General features: G+C 42.1%; 1 protein-coding gene across 4 annotated transcripts in view; it reads left to right on the top strand.

Annotated features, from left to right (window-relative positions):
• Positions 1-13,660, top strand: part of ARL15 (ADP ribosylation factor like GTPase 15) — a 302,186-nt gene that overhangs the window by 271,681 nt on the left and 16,845 nt on the right. Inside the window, exon 6 of one of the 4 annotated variants that reach the window (XM_040421238.1) lies at positions 1,900-1,987. The exons of the other annotated variants lie outside the window; for them this stretch is intronic. Within the exon in view, the coding sequence (XP_040277172.1) occupies positions 1,900-1,947 (48 nt within the window). The 3' untranslated portion in view covers positions 1,948-1,987. Of the gene's footprint in view, positions 1-1,899; positions 1,988-13,660 lie in introns of those variants that run through there. 4 annotated transcript variants of the gene reach the window in all.

Below are 13,660 nucleotides of genomic sequence, written 5' to 3'. Positions count from 1 at the left end.
GGTCAATCCTCAAGAGACGGGTGGACAAACAAAAACCCACTAATTCTGACAAACTCCAAGAAGTGATTATGAAAGAATGGGTTGCTATCAGTCAGGAATTGGCCCAGAAGTTGATTGAGAGCATGTCCAGTCGAATTGCAGAGGTCCTGAAAAGAAGGACCAACACTGCAAATACTGACTCTTTGCATAAATGTCATGTAATTGTCGATAAAAGCCTTTGAAACGTATGAAGTGCGTGTAATTATATTTCACTACATCACAGAAACAACTGAAACAAAGATCTAAAAGCAGTTTAGCAGCAAACTTTGTGAAAACTAATATTTTTGTCATTCTCAAAACTTTTGGCCACGACTGTACACTATACTGTACTATAGGGATCTATACTATACTATCTGTACTAATAGGGATCTACACATTCATTGCACCATTGTTTCAGACACTTTTTTTTCTGACTCGTTTGACAAGAGGCACAGCGGTAGGTGGTGTGTGGCTTGCTGGAAAGAGGACATGGCTTAGGATGTGACAACATGCATCCAACTTGTGGCAAAAATCCAGCTACAAAGTAGTTCTGGTAAAACATTAAAGGGTAGTCTTATTTTGCTAAGGTCAGATGAGACACATTCCCGACCACCAGCCGGACGGTAAACAGCTAAACATGCCGACGCTCGCTGTTTCAGTACCTCCTATGTGGAGCAGCATAGCTTGCTGTGATACTCTGTTTCCGTTGCTCCCATGCATCGCAATAGGAGCTACTGGAACAGCAAGGGCCGGCACTGTCCGCTATTTCCCGGCCAGCCTTAATAACGATGAGATGAAACAACCCCTTTAAGGTACCCATACACCTTAGTCTAATGGTGCATTCACACAACCGTATGTATTTTGCACTCTGCAAAATGTGAATCTGAAAAAAATATGGATGACGTCCTTGATGCATTTTTTATTTTATTTTTTCCGGAGCCATTGTAACAATGCCTATTCTTGTATGCAAAACGGCCAAGAATAGAACATGTTCTGTCAGACCCATGTGGATCGGATGTAGACCAAAAGAAAGATCTTTTATTCAAAGAACGATTGGTCATGGACAAAAGATCTTTCTTAGGAAGAATGTTCCCAGAAAGATCTTTCGTCCGTTGCTCGGTTTCATTGAACTTGTGTGGGAATTTGATCAACTGTGACGGGCAATATGGACTAAAGTGTGCCTGTGAAATAAGCATTCACCAGATGATTGTTTATTAAACCATCAACCAACTTCCTTCTAATGTGTATGGCCAGCTTTAAACTAGATGATCTAATAATCAACCAAATGTATCATTCAGCATCTGCCACTGCGATAAATCTGGCGCCTCGGTCTGGTTTAAGTTTGCACTGTCTAAATCATTATTAACAAAACTGCCCCATTGTCTGTACGGAAGATCTGATCTTTAGGCTACCTTCGCACCTGCTGCGTGAGTTCCGTCAGGCAGTTCCTGATGGGGTCCAGCTGAGATTCGGTTGCATTTAGTAAAGGCAAAACTGCAGAGAATCGGCCAGACACAAACTGCTACATGGTGCTGTTTGTGTCTCGCCGATTCCTGGCATTGAGTGCTGGATCGTAGTGCCGCCGGTGTCAAAGTAGCCTAATATTTGGCATTTTCTCACTTTTTACCCACACATAGTGGAGTTAGCATACCTGCTAACAAAGCCGACTTCTTGTTCACTTTGAAATCAGCTGTGAACGAGCAACTGTTGTGGTGTGTAAAGCAGAAGTGGTTTTATAGTTGATGGGTGGAATTTAATCCTTGCCAACCCCATTCATGTTTTATGACTAAGCCTCTGTTACTGATTTAATAGTAAAATATTTTATGTACTATGAAGAATAAAATTCCGTCAGTGAATATATTCTTTTCTTTTTGCTGTCAGTCATGGAGTTCAAGCTTCATCATGATGAGATCATACAGTTCACGATGACATCCTGGATTGGAGCAGTACACCCCTCACACAAAGCCTGCAGTCATTTTATTTATCTAATCCTTCGCGTGTCCTCAGGGGATAGACGAATGATGGCCTTACTGTGGACTACACCCCACATCTACACAGGAGTGTGATCATGCTACTGAAACCACCCTCAGTCAGCTTATTCTCTTTACTTTTTTTCCTTAGGCTCTGTGCACATAAATTTTATGGTGACATTCATTTCATTTTGTGCTTTGAACCTAGAACCCAGCTCTGCAAGGCCCAAGTGCTAACCTCTGAGCCACCGTATTGCAACGTATGTTATTTAAGTCAGTTATGCGTGGTTCAACACCTACGATTCCAGCTGATGACAAATGTATAAATGCTACGTAATGTTTTACTGATAACCGGGAATGCCAGTCAACTTGTTTTTGACCATTAAAGGAGTTATCTCATAAAGACAACTGAGTTTTGTATGGAAGTCGGCACATGAACCAGCCGGTTGCGCTAACTTCTGATCGCTGGGATTGATAGGTTCTGATTATACTGTTATCCCTGCAAAGCGTGTACTTTATGGTCCGCTATGTAGGGCACCATAGCCTGAAGCTTATGCCACTGAACTAAAAATCGGTATATAAACGGCAGCATAACAGGATTAGTTTGTACTTTTTTGAGGAGGGGCACCAAACTGAATCTTGGGTGAACGAGCCTGCATATAGTATTAGGTCCTTAATCACCTACAGGACACATAGGTAATAATTATCTCTGCGAGTGCGTGCTGAGACCGTGGAATGTCCATTGTTGGGAACAGTTGACCATCAGGCTTCCTCCCCAACATCATTAACATTTGCATTAGTCAACATGTGGACAGCAGGGGCTTGAAGAGAGCAAGTGAACAAATGAGCCAAGATAGTGATTGACATTTTCTCTCATTCACTTGCTTTTAATAGACTTGTTTACATTGAGTTGTTGGGTGTGGGACGCCATCTGGAACATCAACAGGCTGCTTGCAGAACACAGCATTTTGTTGAAAGGATGAAGTATAAGAAGCAATTCTGATGACAAACTTAAAATGGCGTTTAAGGATCACTTTGTCACCTCTCTGCCCTGTCAGCCAAGTATCAACAAGATCAAATGTAGTCCTCTTATGGGCAGCGCACTGGGATCTTCTAAATGTTTTGTACCATCCACCATTCCAAGTTATCAAGAACAATGTGAAGTGGAATGTTTCATGTTTGGCTAGACTTCTAAACTGTGGTTTTCCATTTTCAAGTGATCCAAATACATTAGGACAAGCCATGCGAGTCTACACCCTTTAAAGTTATGAGAAGTAAGAGGATAAAATCAAAATTAATTGCTTCTTGTCCTAGTTTTGTAGGAATACTGTAGGGTTGTGGGCATTAAGAGTACGAATTTAACCTTAGTTTGTCAGGTCAGTGGTGAAATGGGATGGAGTAGAGACGACCAGATTCAAACCCTGTTATGTTAACCTCTGAGATACAGTAACTTTTTCTGGGACAGATTTTTCTAGCATACAGCTAGTTATGGCATAATAAAAAAAATATGGCTATGGGGATGTCTGATGCCTGTTTTAAGCTTCTCCATTCTTGTAATACAGTGGTATTTTTGATGGTAAGAATACTGGAATTCCTCAAGGGACTGGAGGAAGGGTCTGATGGTGGTGTGACCAGTTCCTAAACAAAAAGCCATAGGGAAGCTGTTGTATTATTGATTTGATTTTACTTACATATTCCATAGCAATTTACAGACATTATTATCATTGTCCTGTCGACAGGACTATTTTTCCCGTCATGTATAACAGAACCAAACGGAACAGTTATTTGTCCCCATAGACATGTATAACGGAATTCATAACGCCAATGTAAACCTTCCCTAACAGCTGAACTCTTGCTAGTGTATGGTTGGCCATCTACAAGATTTTTGATCAGGTCCTGTTGAGCCCGATTGATTTTGACTAAGGACTGTACTGACTTAGTCTCATACAATCATGGTAAAACCGTATGAAACCTTTACTTTAGTGACACTCACCTTATTTCACAGGTTTGAACAAAACCACAAGTTGCCATGTTGCCCGTGGCTTACCACTGCTATATTTACCATAATGTGTCAAAGAAAACCCTCTTCTAGTTAGAAATACAGTGAAATATATTCAGCCCAGAATCTTATGGCCTAGATTTCTAGAACCAATTATAAACTTTTTTTTTGGCAGATGCCCAACTATATGAAGAAATTTCATTATGAAGACAAATTCTCATACTTTGAGACAACAATAATGTACAATATTCATCAGCAGCCACCATTTTTTAACAATAACGACAAATAAATCCCCCAAATCCACATTTTTTTCTTTCTATGTAATTGTTGGTTGTGTCCTCACATAAGTGTTTGCAAAATAGCTGAAAGATCAGGTTTCCTAACCAAATCATTGCAAAGTCTTATTTTAATAAAGACATTTGCCTTCTTAACATTGTGTCTGATTATGCAATGTAAATTCTTGGAATATACTAGAAGCTGGTATTGTTGTATTTGGCCCAGCGAACATATTTATGGCTGACTGCCTCTGTTTCTCCTCCTGTGTATGAAGTGAGGAAAAGTGTAGCTAGAAAAGAATCTGCCCGTAATAATAGATTCCAAAGGTATGGAAGGAGACTATTCCAGTTGGAACCACTTGACAATAAACTATGCTGCTTAGGAGTTGGTTCACAATAACCTTTTTGACTTTATTGTCTTGCATGTGCTCTTAAAAGTGTCAACACGCTTGTTGGGCGGGCTCTTAGAATCATATGATTCTTGTCCTTTTGATGGGACAGTTGCACTCACTGCACTCTTTTCCCCCAATGTGTTTGCTCACATGCTGCTAGTTGATGCGAGCAGTTGTATAGAGAGGCAATATGTGTATAAATACAGTCCCAAAGTTTGGACTGGTCATCAATAAAAGATGACTAATGGTATTCCTGCTGATCAGCTGATTGCAGAGCACACAGTGCCTCAGAACCAAGCACAAGTCCAAAACACTGTGTAGTGGACATGCCTGGTGCTTTTGCCAATCCAATATTGATGACCTATCCTGAGGAGTCCTGGGAAAACCTCTTTAATTCAGCCTTTTCCCCTGATCGAAAGACTCCTATAGAAGTGTAAGTGAATGGGATTGTCAGCCACATTATTAGCCAGATAAGAGTGTCTACAAAGAGCATCTCTCACTCTGGAGGACCTAGCATCCATGCATGTCATGGAGAACTCATTGATTTCAATATGAACTGTGTAATGCTTATTTCCCCTTAGGTGGTGCTGCAGGACAATTGCTGCCAGGTTCCCTCAGAGATCATGGCTCATTTCTTGAGGTCCCAGCAGCTTAACATGGGGAGACCCTTCAAACGAAAATGGAATGTCCAAACCTTACAGACCCTTTCAGTAATCGGTAGCCATTTTGCAGCAAATTTACCGTCCTGATACCACCTAGTCCATCTATGATTGTATTTTCTTTCAGTGGGACCTAAGATATTTGTCTACTCCAGATAACACGTTTGTTTCCTTTACTATATAGAGAATAAGTTGATCTCGACCACATGCCCATCTGATTTTTATATTTTTTCTTCGCGGTTTGATTGACAGCCGTATGTGTTTCGAGTGTCTCTGGGATAATGAAATGATGTGAAAGTCAGCTTTCACTACCAGACGGTGATAATGTAGATCCAAGGTGGAATGGTGAGAAAACTTGGTTAAATGTCATTATAATGTCATGGTTAAGCTTGGTTTTAATCATGAAAGGCATTTCCTGAATAATCCTATGACCAGATTTACAATGGCATTTACTTATAATGGAGCTCCTGACGGGAGTTCATGTGTTCTTAGATTCCAGCCGAGCGGAGTCCTGGGTATCTCTTTCTGGTAATACAGTATCGTTAGCAGTAATTATTTACTACACAAACATTGAGGGCAAGCTCTTTAAAGCGAGTTCCCAGTGTTTTCCCTAGGAAAGAACACACAGCTTCAGCGATTGTCAGACTCAGACATTTGTTCATTGCCAGCTCATTTTCTTAAGGGAGCTTAGTGTAATCTCTGGACACATACACACACAAAACAGCACTGATCTTCTTCTTTAAAAGAACTGAGAGTCTGCTCTTTTCGGACTACTTAAATACGGTAGACAATTATTATTTATTTTTTTTTCTTATGGCATTTCAGTGTCTAAGACTCTAATCCTGGAAAGGCAAATGCGATTGTGGAAAAACTGTTGGTAACTTTTTATGTGCCGAGGAGCAGATTGACCAATAATTGCACCTATAGAATTATTTACATTATTTTTAGTTGGGGTGCGTTCAAACTATTATGAGGAACTTGTATAAAGAAGATGTCAAGGGGAAAATGGGAGATGGATAGGAAACTAGTCATTGGTTTTCAATGAATTTAGAGTCTGAGGAAAAAATACAAAAAAGAAGAAACTTTTAAAAAATTGCAAAAAGGTCAGGATGGAGCCCAGCAGTACACACAGTCTTACAAGTCTATATTATGAAATATCCCTATGAGATATGATATTCTTTTCTAGAAGGCCCCTGTAATGCAAGATGTGCTAAAAGAAGTCTTAAGTTAGTTTTTTTTGTTTTTTTATATGGTCCGAGGATCTGGACAGCCCAGGACCTCCACCGATCACGAGAACTGTAACCCGTGCTGGAGGTAGCAGTTTGCAGTTCTTGGCATGCATAACCACTGCTCCATTCAAACGAGGGAACACCGTTCTCGAGATTGGTGGGGACTCCAGCAATTGGGCCATTTCCAGTCAGACTCTTATCCCCTATCTTGTGGACAAGTGGTTGTTGTTGGACAACTTCTTTAAGAGCAGGCTGTCCTCCAGAGCATCCTCCATTGGGACCAGGCTCTACCCCAATAATACTCCTGAACAGAACCCCATCTGGAGGTGACTTTTGAGCTACTAATGTCTATTTCTTATTTGTTGTTTACAGATAATCTATTAGATCTTACTGATATGTTTTTGGTGTACAATGCTGACATAGATTATGAGGCAATGAAAAGGGAATGTGCACCTAGTGTAGCTGAAGGTTCGGCCTTCAAAATGATTCCCTCTAGTGTGTCCAAGATACCTCAGTTCTATACAGCAGTGTTCCTCAGGGCTCAACTGACACTCATGGTTTGAGAATATCCCACAGAATAAATACCTGTTGTAATGACTGATGCATTGACACTAATTAGATCACCTGCTTAATACTAAGGAAGTCTTGACCGGCAGAATTAGGAACACTGCTATACAGGATGGGCATTTAAACTAAAAATATAAATTCTTGGCGATGATTAAACGCACTTTGGGATATCATAGCAGCGTTTTATTATAATTTCACTTAGGACTGAATTTAATCCTACAGTTTTCTCAATGTTATCAAGAAGTATAGTACAAACTTTAAGACAAATTCACCACTTCTGTGTTTGTATTTCAGTATGCCTCGGTCCTTCATAAACTTTCATATTGCTTTCTTATTAATTTTACTTGAAGGTAAATCGACAAAGAACTACTATGACTAAGGGTGGGTTCACATCTGCGTTCTGGATTCCGTTATTGTTTTCCGTTATAATATGGTTATAAAGGAATCCATAAGACTGAAGGACGGTTCAGTTATGCTGCCCATAGACTTGTATTATGACGGAATGCAAAATGGAAGCCTTTAAAAGGCATTCCGTGTTAATAGGAGTCTATGGGGAATCATAACGGATCTGTCCTGTTTCCGTTATGCAGTCCTGTCGACAGGACTTTGTTTTCCCGTGTTCCATAACGGGAACCAGACCGAACCGTTATGATTCCCCATAGACTTCTATTTAGGCTACTTTCACACCTGCGTTAGGTGCGGATCCGTCTGGTGTGTGCACAGACGGATCCGCACCTATAATGCAAACGCTTAGATCCGTTCAGAACGGATCCGTTTGCATTACCATGAACAAAAAAAAAAAAAATATTATTATTATTTTTTTTTTTTTTGTTCATGATAATGTAAACGGTTCCGTTTTGACTTTACATTGAAAGTCAATGGGGGACGGATCCGTTTGAAAATTGAGCCATACTGTGTCATCTTCAAACGGATCCGTCCCCATTGACTTACATTGTAAGTCTGGACGGATCCGTTTGCCTCCGCACGGCCAGGCGGACACCCGAACGCTGCAAGCTGCGTTCGGATGTCCGCCTGCTGAGCGGAGCGGAGGCTGAACGCTGCCAGACTGATACATTCTGAGCGGATCCGCATCCACTCAGAATGCATTAGGGCTGGACGGATCCGTTCGGGGCCGCTTGTGAGACCCTTCAAACGGAGCTCACAAGCGGACACCCGAACGCAGGTGTGAAAGTAGCCTAAGACGGATCAAAACGGAATGCCTTTTAAAGGCTTCCGTTTTGACTTCCGTCTTATGGACTCCGTTATTTTCTGTTATAACCATGTTATAACGGAATCCAGAACGCAGATGTGAACCCACCCTAAGCAGCATATACTGTACATGTTACCGGCCACTTTGGCATTGCCCACTGTTCATTCCTTAGAACTAAACTAGTTCATGGATTGCAGGATAAAACTTACCAGGAAAGATTAAAGGACCTTAACATGTATATCTTGGAAGAAAGACGAGACAGAGGGGATATGATAGAAACTTTTGTCTTTAATTGACAGTATATTAAATTATATATAAAACCCCACAGAATTAGTATCCAGTTAAGGTCAAGTGAGTTACATCAGCCTCTACAAAAACGTTGGCTAAGCGTCACAATCGAAATCATATTTACTCACACATAAGCTGTCTTATACTAAGAATGTCCTTCGTGGCCTATAGCAACCAATCAGAACTCATATTAATGTCCTGTAGCATAATAGAAGCTGAGCTTTGATTGGTTGCTATATGCAACCTGATGAATATCCAGGCTAACTGCCACAACAGACAATGACTCCTGTAGTTTGGCGGTTAGGTTACTAAGCGTATTTTTTGGCAAATAATTGGAAAAGCAGGGTGAAAATTTCCACTCAAAACATAGTCTATGACGTTCCCCGAGTCACAGGAGGCGGCTGTGCAAAATTTTGTGATTGTAAATGCGACGGTGTGGATTTTGTTAGAGGACATACATACATACATACCAGATCTGGGCGTGGCTTAGCGGGACCTAGAAGTTGATGTTTAACTTCATTTTTTTAATCCCTGTCAGCTGAGGAGTGGGAGGGGAGTGGCCTAACCATATCGGGGGCGTGTCCTTTTGAACAGCTCATTCTAAGACAGCAGCACTGTGCTCTCTGAGTGTGAGCTGCAGGGAGAAAGTCACCGTCCCTCCCACCTCTGCAGCTGACAGAAGTTGATTTTTAACTTAATTTTTTCAATCCCTGTCGGCCGAGGAGTGAAAGGGGCGTGGCCTAACCGGATTAGAGGCGTAGCTTAGTTGGGCCTGGGGGCAGGTGTTTTAGTCCTTCTTTTCAGGGTGGCCTGAATGGCCACCCTACCTGCCCCCTGAACTGTGACTTTCACAGCACTCCGCTCCCTTAACAGTGTCATCCACAGCTATTAAGCCATGGCTTTACTTCAATAGTGATTATCCTGCTGACAGATTTCCTTTAAGGCTTCTTTCACACGGGCGTTGCGGGAAAATGTGCAGGTGTGTTGCGGGAACACCCTCGATTTTTCCGCGCGAGTGCAAAACATTGTAATGCGTTTTGCACTCGCGTGAGAAAAATCACGCATGTTTGGTACCCAAACCCCGAACTTCTGAGTTAGGTGTTGTGTAGATTGTATTATTTTACCTTATAACATGGTTATAAGGGAAAATAATAGCATTCTGAATACAGAATGCTTAGTAGGGGATCAATTGAGGGTTAAAAAAAAAAAAAAAAATTAACTCACCTTCTCCTCTTGTTAGCGTTCGTGTTCTTTAATGATGAGCTGTGGGCTAAAGGACCTTTGGTGACGTCAGATCACATGCGCCAATCACAGATGGACCATGTGATTAGAGCATGTGATCTGACGTCACCACAGGTCCTAGCCGGTAGTTCATCATTAAAGAAGTAAAGAAGAGACCGGGAACTACGCGAACAAGAGGAGAAGGTGAGTTAATTATTTTTTTTAACCCTCAATTGATCACCTACTAAGCATTCTGTATTCAGAATGCTATTATTTTCCCTTATAACCAGGTTATAAGGGAAAATAATACAGTGAATAGACTGTCACCTAGCAACCATGCGTGAAAATCGCACCGCATCCGCACTTGCTTGCGGATGCTTGTGATTTTCACGCAACCCCATTCACTTCTATGGGGCCTGCGTTGCGTGAAAAACGCAGAATATAGAGCATGCTGCGATTTTCACGCAACGCACAAGTGATGTGAACAGCCCCATAGAAATGAATGGGTCGGTATTCAGTGCGGGTGCAATGCGTTCACCTCATCATCGCATCCGCGCGGAATACTCGCCCGTGTGAAAGGGGCCTGAAGGGGTTGTTCGGGATTGAGGACTTTGTTCCGTTAGAACAAGACAGACATACATATAACAAACATCCATGTCCTACCCTTTCCACATGTTTCTGAAGCCCCATTTTCTTATAGGAAATTCTTCACGGGAAGAGAAGTTTTCTTAGACTCGGTGACGTACCGGGTCCCTTGCAGGAGCACTGAAGCCTCTTCTTCCGGCTGCTCAGGGAGCCCGGTGACGTCACTGGCACTGATGGGCGGGCTTTAGCGCTGCTCTAACCAGTAAAACAGCTAGGGGAGCGCTAAGCCCGCCCATCAGAGCCGGTGACGTCACCGAACACACTGCCGGGCGGACGCCTCCACCCGGCAGTGTGTTATTGTAAACAAAAGAGGCTTTGCCCTGCGCGATTTAGCGCAGCGCAAAGGAGAGCATCGGAGCATGAACTGTTTCGATGCTCAAGTCAGGGGGGCTGCCTGAGTGAAAATAGAGGTTTGACCAGGTTCAGCTCTGAACCCGGACAACCCCTTTAAAGCTCACCTACAGCAGTGAAGAAAAATTGCTGGGTTGTTATGGAAACCTGGAGTAAAACTGTGCATGTGGAGGCTAATGGCTATTGGCTGATAAGGGTCATGTGAACTTCTATTAACTAATGCATTTTTTGGGAATATCTCAGGAATGGCAGAGAGCTGGGACCTTGTCTAAAACCTTCCCTTACACCTGATGTACTTGTGTGCCAAATTTCGTGATTGTAAATGCGACGGTGCGGATTCCTTTAGCGGACATACATACATACACTCAGCCTTATATATTTGATCTATATACAGTGGATATAAAAAGTATACACACCCCTGTTAAAATGTCAGGTTTCTGTGATGTAAAAAAATAAGACAAAGATAAATCATTTCAGAACTTTTTTTCCACCTTTAATGTGACCTATAAACTGTACCACTCAATTGAAAAACAAACTGAAATCTTTTAGGTAGAAGGAAGAAAAAATATGAAAATAAAATAATATTGTTGCATAAGTGTGCACACTCTTAAAGGGTTTCTATCACTTGGTATGACATAATTAGCTGTCAGACACTAGCGATCTGCTAGTGTCTGCTCTGGCCAACCATCCTACTATAATCACTTGTGGGGCAGCGGTTTTGCTAAAAAACTAACTTTTATAAATATGCTAATGAGCCTCTAGGTGCTATGTGGGCGTCATTAGCACCTAGAGGCTCCGTCTACCTTCATACACAGCCGCCGCCCAGCGCGTCCCTCCAGCCCGCCCATGTCCTCCTCCGTGTGACGCAGCGGACGAGTTCTCGCGCATGCGCCGTGCGCGGCTGTATTCGGCGCATTTGAGATCTCAGCTCTGAGCAGTCAGACATTCAATGCGCATGCGCGGCTGTATTCGGCGCATGCGCATTGAATGTCTGACCGCTCCGAGCTGAGATCTCAAATGCGCCGAATACAGCCGCGCACGGGGCATGCGCGAGAACTCGTCCGCTGCGTCACACGGAGGAGGACATGGGCGGGCTGGAGGGACGCGCTGGGCGGCAGCTGTGTATGAAGGTAGACGGAGCCTCTAGGTGCTAATGACGCCCACATAGCACCTAGAGGCTCATTAGCATATTTATAAAAGTTAGTTTTTTAGCAAAACCGCTGCCCCACAAGTGATTATAGTAGGATGGTTGGCCAGAGCAGACACTAGCGGATCGCTAGTGTCTGACAGCTAATTATGTCATACCAAGTGATAGAAACCCTTTAAACTAATACTTTCTTGAAGCACCTTTAGATTTTATTACAGCTCTGGGTCTTTTTGGGTATGAGTCTATCAGCATGGCACATTTTGACTTGGCAAGATTTGCCCACTCTTCTTTGCAAAAACACTCCAAATCTGTCAGATTTAGAGGTCATCTCCTGGGCACAGCCCTCTTCAGATCACCCCACAGATTTTCAATCGGATTCAGGTCTGGGCTCTGGCTGTGCCATTCCAAAACTTTAATCTTCTTCTGGTGAAGCCATTCCTTTGTTGTTGATTTGAATGTATGCCTTGGGTCGTTGTCATGCTGAAAGATGAAGTTCCTCTTCATGTTCAGCTTTCTAGCAGAAGCCTGAAGGTTTTGTGCCAATATTGACTGGTATTTGGAACTGTTCATAATTCCCTCTAGCTTAACTAAGGCCACAGTTCCAGCTGAAGAAAAACAGCCCCAAAGCATGATGCTGCCACCACCATGCTTCACTGTGGGTATGGTGTTCTTTTGGTGATGTGCAGTGTTGTTTTTGCGCCAAACATGTCTTTTGGAATTATGGTCAAAAAGTTCAACCTTGGTTTCATCAGACCATAACACCTTTTCCCACATGCTTTTGGGAGACTTCAGATGTGTTTTTGCAAAATGTAGCCTGGCTTGGATGTTTTTCTTTGTAAGAAAAGGCTTTCGTCTTGCCACTTTACCCCATAGCCCAGACATATGAAGAATATGGGAGATTGTTGTCACATTTTTATTTTTTTTGCCTTCCTCTGGATCAACTTGCAGGATGACAGGCCGAACTGGATGGACAATTGTCTTTTTTCGGCCTTATGTACTATGTTACTATGTACCACACAGCCAGTACTTGCCAGATATTCCTGCAGCTCCTTTAATGTTGCTGTAGGCCTCTTGGTAGCCTCCCAGACCAGTTTTCTTCTCGTCTTTTCATCAATTTTGGAGGGACGTCCAGTTCTTGGTAATGTCACTTTTGTGCCATATTTTCTCCACTTGATGATGACTGTCTTCACTGTGTTCCATGGTATATCTAATGCCTTGGAAATTCTTTTGTACCCTTCTCCTGACTGATACCTTTTAACAATGAGATGCCTTTGATGCTTTGGAAAATCTCTGTGGATCATGGCTTTTGCTGTGGGATGCGACTAAGAAAATGTCAGGAAAGACCAACTAGAGCAGCTGAACTTTATTTGGGGTTAATCAGAGGCACTTTAAATGATGGCAGGTGTATGCTGACTCCTATTTAACATGATTCTGAATGTGATTGCTTAATTCTGAACAAAGCTACATCCCCAGTTATAAGAGGGTGTGCACACTTATGCAACCACATTATTTTATTTTATTTTTGTTTTCTTCCCTCCACCTAAAAGATTTCAGTTTGTTTTTCAATTGAGTTGTACAGTTTAGAGATCACATTAAAGGTGGAAAAAGTTCTGAAATTATTTATCTTTGTCTCATTTTTTTATAGCACAGAAACCTGACATTTTTACAGGGGTGTGTAGACTTTTTATA

Source organism: Bufo bufo, chromosome 2 (genome assembly GCF_905171765.1).
Source record: "Bufo bufo chromosome 2, aBufBuf1.1, whole genome shotgun sequence".
In the NCBI taxonomy this organism is placed as follows: domain Eukaryota; kingdom Metazoa; phylum Chordata; class Amphibia; order Anura; family Bufonidae; genus Bufo; species Bufo bufo.
The sequence above is the reverse complement of the archived record's forward strand: the minus strand, read 5'-3'. Positions and strand labels throughout refer to the sequence as shown.